The sequence below is a fragment of the Salvia miltiorrhiza genome, unplaced genomic scaffold (assembly GCF_028751815.1).
Source record: "Salvia miltiorrhiza cultivar Shanhuang (shh) unplaced genomic scaffold, IMPLAD_Smil_shh fragScaff_scaffold_61, whole genome shotgun sequence".
Classification (NCBI taxonomy): Eukaryota; Viridiplantae; Streptophyta; class Magnoliopsida; order Lamiales; family Lamiaceae; genus Salvia; species Salvia miltiorrhiza.
Window position 1 is genome coordinate 235,329 of NW_026651474.1, and position 7,748 is coordinate 243,076.

General features: G+C 31.7%; 1 protein-coding gene across 1 annotated transcript; it reads left to right on the forward strand.

The window, feature by feature from the left end:
- Positions 1–1,319: 1,319 nt before the first annotated feature.
- On the forward strand, positions 1,320–1,989 carry LOC131003063 (zinc-finger homeodomain protein 5-like). Its single transcript, XM_057929540.1, has one exon. It carries the CDS (start codon positions 1,501–1,503, stop codon positions 1,942–1,944), a length of 444 nt encoding a protein of 147 aa, XP_057785523.1. The 5' UTR covers positions 1,320–1,500; the 3' UTR covers positions 1,945–1,989.
- Positions 1,990–7,748: the final 5,759 nt, after the last annotated feature.

The following is a 7,748-nucleotide window of genomic DNA, read 5'->3' on the forward strand; positions in this document are numbered from 1 at the left end:
CACTCTCTCTTTGGAAAAATTATCTTTGTAATCTTTTTTAAATTCTAGTTTTCAATAAGTTTTATTTTAGTTTTTAGTTCTTTTATTTTATGTATACAAGTATTAGCTACTAATGAGTAGCTAAACAAGTTAGTCTCCTCCCTGAGGATGATTTTATAAAATAAATTAATTATTATATAATTCCTCTATAAACGCTTAGTTTTCGTCCAACTATTCCGGTTGAGTAAAAATATTTTCTTTATATTTTCCAACATAGTATTGAGTCGGCACTTAGTGAAGGAGAAAGGTTGCAACCATCTCTTGCGAGTGCGTGGTTGGAACGTGCCTGGTGGGCAGACGAGCTGTAAAACGCAACGAACTGACTCCTGAAGAAGACCAGTCGACAAAGGTATAATGTTGGTTTATATTTAAGATCTATTTTGAAGTGTTACGGAAGCATGTTGGGCCATGTTCTTTATTTTGTTAAACAAATTTAACATTGGTATTTGAGATTTCAATTTTGGGGTTATTTTGAGCATATATGTTTGTGAAGGGGTTGATTTATAATAATTTGAGAATTGGGATGTTAAAATTGCTACAATCAAAGAGTTGATGTATTATTTGACAATTTTGTAAGTTCATGGGAAAAACCAAAATGGGTTCAAAGTTGGTGTATTTTCTTACCAATAACCCTTTAATGAATTAGCAATTTACAATGGATTAATGATGTAAAAAAAAAAAAAAAATTATTTATTTACGATGATTCATTGACAATATCAATTTTATGAAAAAAATAATAATAAATATCGAAAAAGATCTTTACGTGGTTAATATATTGTTAACATGCATTTTTAACGACGACAATTTTTCCCGCGTTAAATTCCACCATTAATGAACCATCTTTTTAAAGTGAAATCAAGTACTCCCTCCGTCCCACGAATCTTGACACGTTTTCCTTTTTTGGGCCGTCTCACGAATCTTGACACGTTTCCTTTTTTGGTAATAATTATTACCTTCTCTCTCCTACTTTATCACCTTTATTATATTCTCTCTCCTACTTTATCACTTTTATTACCTTCTCTCTCCTACTTTATCAATTTTATACTTTATTAATTACACACTTAAAACACTAATCTACAACTCCTTAATTCCCGTGCCGAATCCCAAACATGTCAAGACTCTCGGGACGGAGGGAGTATCATGATTCACAATAATGAAACAAAATAGAAGCCTAAAATGTATCGAAGTTTTGAAGTTGCAAAGTCCAACAGTGTAATGAATGCAACACAAAATTGTTACTTTCATAATTGAAATGAAATAAAGCGTATATATATTTCAACAAGTTTTGGAGGGAAGATGGATCGGCCCAATGGGGTGGGCTTTTTATGGAATAGGAATTGTGTTGCATGAATGGGAGGGGCCCAAGTGGCAGGACGAACATGACTCTGTCTGCCTTCACTTTCTCTCTCAGCTTCATTACAAGCAACCAACCTGTCTCTTGTTCCATTCACATCTAAAATCATGATGAGGATCAGCTACCGGGAGTGCCTCAAGAACCACGCCGCCACCATCGGCGGCAACGTCACCGACGGCTGCGGCGAGTTCATGCCCGCCGGCCAAGACGGCACCCTCCAAGCCCTCACCTGCGCCGCCTGCACCTGCCACCGCAACTTCCACCGCGCCGCCTCCATCGTCAGAATGCCCGACCTCGCCTTCCATCTCAACGCCGTCGCGCCGCCCCCGCCGCAGAAGCGCTTCCGGACCAAGTTCACGGCGGCGCAGAAGGAGAAGATGGTGGACTTCGCGGACAAGGTGGGCTGGAGGATTCCCAGAGAAGACGACGCCGAGTTGCAGAGATTTTGCAGTGAGGCTGGGGTTAAGAGGCAGGTTTTCAAGGTCTGGATGCATAATAACAAGTCTATTTCTTCCCATAAAACCTCAACTCATCAAACGCATGTAAATTAATTCATCAATTTCCAGATTTGGGATTTATTATATCAGTATCTCGTTTAATTACTTTTTGTTAGGATAGTGTGATAGGTACAAGAAATTGGATTTGGATTTCATATATGCATATGCTTAAGGTACGATTATAATTAACGACCCAAAGCTTTTTTAGCCCCGTAATTTTGGCCATTTTATAAATATAAGATAAATTTTTTTTGTACTTGTAATTACAAGACAAATTTTCAAAAATTCGACATAAGTAGAACAAATTGCTAATAATCAATGAGTCCGAAGAGTTTTTCGGGTCATAATTTTGATCGTTTTTTAATTTAGGACAAATTTTTTTCGGGCATACAATTTTAGGATAAATTATTTTTTTGGGCTTAATTTGTCCTACTTATATCGAATGTTTGAAAATTTATCCCCCAAATGTAAGCTCGACAAAATTTGTCCTACATTTGAAAAACGGTCAAAATTACAGGCCTAAAAAACTTTGGACTTTCAAATTTAATTTAATTTAATTTGTCATGTTTTATTTTCTTTTCCAATATATTATGTTCATGCTTTAAATTTTTTTATCTCCCTTAAATATATTTTCTACTATTTTATATAAATATGAGAGAAAAAAAAAACAATTCAAAATAATTTGTCTAAAAAAAAATTTAAAAAAAGAAAAAAAAAATTATACTTTTTGCTATGTGATGGTGGCATTCGAATGAACAATTTATCTAAAATATACATTAATTTTAATATTAAGAGTCAATTACACGTGTGTGGGTGGAGCTAAGGCGTGCAGTGGGGTCACAGGACCCCTCTCCCCGGAGATTTTATAGTAGTTTTTATAGGGGTATTTTCATAATTTCACACATATATTATAAAAAATAAAAAAAAAATTAAGTTTTGTATTACTAGTTTTTAAAGGGTTTTTTTTCATCTTCAATCCTTAATTTTTGTAAAATTCTATTTTATTTTTTTCATCCCTCAAATTCTTTATTTAACTAAGGAAGCATGTTGTTGATTTTGAAGTAACTGTGATCTTTTTTTTTTTTTTTCACTCAACTGAATTAGAGATTATTTTTTTGAAGATTATAAATATAACATGTATTTCACTGTTTAAATTAGAGTGTGCAGTTGCAAAATGATCTAAAAGAGTCTAAACGTTGATAAATTAGGCAATGAATAGAATAAAATTATATGGATATGCTTATTGGGATTTCTAAATTTTGAATGCTTCAACTTTCAGGTGAATTTAGAAATAAAACATCTGGTTGCAATGTTTATTGTTATCTTGGGATTATAGCTTGTTTACGAAATAGTTCCAAATCAAAGTACAAAAAGCATCTTTGAAACACAATGTTAATTCCTTATGTATATTGGTTGAATTCCATTATTACTCCTTAGCTATTATTTGCTTAGATAAGAATACCATTTGATCTACCTTGTTAATGGTTACATTGGACTTTTCTTTTATTATTACATTCTAAATTTGATATATACATATATATATATATAGAATTATTATATATTTCATTTTGAACAAATCTATTTTACGAACAGATCAATATAACTAACGAATAGACGTATTTGGTAAAAAAAGAGAAAAACTCGCCACCAGCAGGATTCGAACCTGGGGTAAAATGCTATTCATGCGGTACATTGATTTGTTCATCAAATTTATACATCTGCTCGTTTTTGTTTCACGGATTCTCTATTATCTAAATATTTAGCATTCTCTATTTAACCTTCTCTCTCTCTCTCTCTCTATATATATATATATATATATATATATATATATATGTTACTATGCGGATGTTTCAGAATATGCAAACTAGGAGAGAAATATTGTGATTTTTGAAACAAATTATTTATTTTATTTTTTTACTTGTTATGTAATTTAAATGACATTATAATTATATTAATGATTATTAATTTATGACCTTATCTTTCAGTAAATTTTAGTTTATAGTCTCAATTTTGATTTGTTTTTTATATAGTTTGAATTCTGTGAAATTGTTTAATTATAACCACAATCACATCAAAATTATGACATTATCTCTTCTTTATCGAAATTACATATCAAACGATGACCGATTGTCACGAAATCAGATCCTAATGTATTCTACACTAAATGAGATTTTCAACGATAGGTAGCCCATCGTCATCGGACCACCAGGGAAGTCGAAATCACGTGTGAAAGTTGGCATCATTGCACTAACTTTTTTGGCGCGATTCCGATTACACCGGTGGTCCGATGACAATGTGCTATTTACTGTTGAAAACCTCTTTTCGTGTAGAATACGTTAGATTCTAATTTCGTGACAATTGATCATCTTCTTAATTAAGTGTAATTACGATAAAGAATAGGCTACTAACATAATTTTTTTGTGTAATTGTGACTATAATTAAATTATTTCTCAAAATTCACGCTATACCAAAAAAAAATTAAAGTTGAGGCTATAAATTGAAATTTGTTCAAAGTTCAGGCTATAAACTATTTAACCCTTTTGCAAAGGTAGGACAATTTTTTTTGAACTTGCAGTTGTAGGATAATTTTTTTTCGGGCTCAATTTATCCTGCTTATACTGAATTTATGAAAATTTATCTTGTAATTATAAATCCGAAAAAAAAATTGTTCTACATTTGCAAAACGGCTAAAATTAGGGGTCTAAACAAACTTCTGGCTGGTAATTAATGAGCACGTAATTAATTATATTTAAAACTTATGTATTTATGCACTTTTTTGTAGGGTGGATTAAGTATTCAACTACTACTTTTTGAAGCAGATATATCTTTTCCTAAGCATATACTGAATTAATATAGTCGTATATGATCTATTTATGCACAATTATTCTAGTTACTCAATGTACTTTTGAAGAGGAACATGGGCATGCTGTGTGTTGAGGGAGCATGCATTATTCATATTTGTTTCAGGAAATTTTCATTAATTATTATCTCTTCTGTCTTTATTGATTCCGTGTTTGAAATAGTTGGAATAGCACTTGATTTGTTACACTTTTAACATTTACATAATTTGTGGGATAGTGATCCCACCAATCTACATTTCAGTATATTTTTATATTTATGTGGTGCAGAGTTCTCGTCTACATACGTGTAATGACAGATTTAATCATATATACCTCATATAATTCAAAAAAGAAAAGCGACCGTTCCGGCCGGTTCGAACCGGAGGCAAGTCCGTTAATTGGGGTTGGTTAGGACTTTGGATGTTTGTATCAGCATTCACGAGCACAGACACAGGTCCAACTTCACGAGCAACGCTTAAATTTCTGGCTAAACTTCATAATAGAGCCATCAATCAATCAATATATTCATGTATAGTTCGATATGTCAATAGATTATTGATGTATATTTTTTATTTTTCCTTTTCTTTTTAAGAAAAACAGCGTTCAATTCAACTAATCATTTTAGGTAAATAATTTATAGTCATACTGCATGAGACCATCAAATTTAGTAGTACTATTAATTGAATTTTTTTTCATTACCTATGTATAGAGAGAGAAGTGATATGATTGCCTTCTCTTAACACCACTCATATTTATATTTAATATATGTTAATATTTTCTTATATGTTAATTTTAATTTTAATTCCTTAAATAATGCTATTGACATTCTTAAACTTTTTTTCTTTTATTCAGCATTTCGACGCTAAATTCTTGGTCGTATATCAAAATTGAGTTTTTTTTTTTGCAGAGTTTGAGATTGTTTAAAATGTTAGAGTCAATGTTGATTTCGACAATGTTGGGTGGAATGTTGATAACATTCGTGTTTTAATGTTGGGTTGAATGTTGATAACATTTATGGTGTCAATATTTCTGGGCTTCAATCAATATTCCGAAGTCTGCCTTGACTCCATGCTTTAACTCTCCATTAGTAATTGTATATATTTAATCTTTACTTTCCTTTTTTGTTTTATTATTCTTGGGTTGTGAAATAAAGGTTTTATGCTTGTTGACCACATTTTCAATAAATGGAAAGGCGGTTATTCATGGTCCAAAGTAGTGGGGTGTTAGTTCCTACTTTTAAGGACCCATGATCTTTCAACCAACATTCCAGACTGGTCGACTAGCAGTGTTTGAAGATGGATTGCAGCACTTATAGGAACATTCTGGAAGTGGAGAGTGGAGGAAACTAACCACGACACATGAAGGCCTATAAAAGCAGCAAGAAGCTTCATTCTTACGTTTTGGAAGTGCAAAATCAGCGACCTAACGTTCACTCACAACCAACTCGTCATTTTCCTGCTGCAAACGTGACACCGGTTCTTCAATGATTGCTTTGACGAAGGTGACTTAGACAGCCAATCTATAAAGTCTATCTTTGTATCGACGGGAGGTCGAGAGCAAGAATTGAAGTACGAGGCCATTGGAGCGTAGCAGGTTGTTTGTTTTGTCCGACTAACATTTGTTATTCAGCTGATTTGCTTTCTGTGTTGTATCAACATTCTAGTGCGGAAAGTAAATAGGTTGATTTATCTTAGGCAGCTAATCTGTAAAGATAGATCTCCAAAATTTCCAAATATGTACTTACGAGTTATGTATAATCTTTGACAAAGTATTCATGTGTGTTATTCTTTTCCGCTGCATGTTGGTTTCGATGTTATTTACATTCTGTTGATAACATTCTTTCCAACATTACTCTTTTCTTTGCACAGTTATACTTTGTTGATAATTTGAGGAACTAAACTCTTTCATAAAATAAATGAAAGATCATATCATTTTTAAAGGGGTTTTGGCAAATAAAATTACAAATTATTTCGAATTTATAATTTAACGTGATTTTTGAAGTGTGGCAAATTAAATCGCCACTTTTCCAATTTTTACAATTTCGTCCCTCCCCCCCCCCCCCCCCAATTTTTTCTGGTCGTCAAATTGTTGAGTTAGAGTTTACGTTGATTAATTTGCTACACAATATTCATAAATGTTACGACGTTGTTTTCTATAAAATTGTTGAAAATTAAAAATTATGGTGCAACCACAGTATACAATCTCTTTACAATTTGAAAAAAAAAATTAAAATTATACGAAACGACGTCGTTTAAGCCTCACAAAAACGACGTCGTATTTACTAATCCACGTAAGCTCTAATTTTAATACTCTGAGACCACAAAAATTTATTTAAGAGGAACAAAATTGCAAAAATTGAAAAGGTGATTATTTAATTCGCTACACTTCAAAAGTCACATTAAAATCGTGCAAACTTAAAATAGTTCGTGATTTTATTTGTCAAAAATTCTTTTTAAAATAGGGTCGATGTTTGGGTCATAACCCATCACATTATGTTTTGTAGCAAATTCAAATATTCAACACTCTTAAATTCTTTAAGTTAAAATGATGTGATTTCATCCATAAAATAATGTCAGTTAAATTTGCTACAAATAAGAAAATAGTAGCAATATTGAATTTTTTAAAGTCGTGTCAATTTTGTAAAAGAGGGCAAAATAATGTGAGGAATTATCCCTTACGCTACCAGAATTGCAGCCGAGGAGCGACGGAAATAGGGACGAAGATAGGTCCATCAATAAACACATCATTTAATTATAAGAAATCTTTATTCTCCCATCTTAAAATGTTAATTGGGCTTAATTTTTTTTAATCTAGAAAAGTTAAACAAGAAAATAAATAATAGAAAAAAAATAAAATTAAGAAATGACGATGATAAAATAACTATACATTTCATGTCAAAGAAAAAGAAAAAACGATTTAGGAATAAAATATAAGTATCTAATGAAGTTACAAAACATTTTATCAAAGTTAGTTTCTTTCTTAATATAAAAAAGTTTATAGATAACTGATACCAACAAA

What these genes read in the sequence shown, in the direction of transcription:
- LOC131003063 (XM_057929540.1), top strand. Translation starts at nt 1,501, where the DNA reads ATGATGAGGATCAGCTACCGGGAGTGCCTCAAGAACCACGCCGCCACC.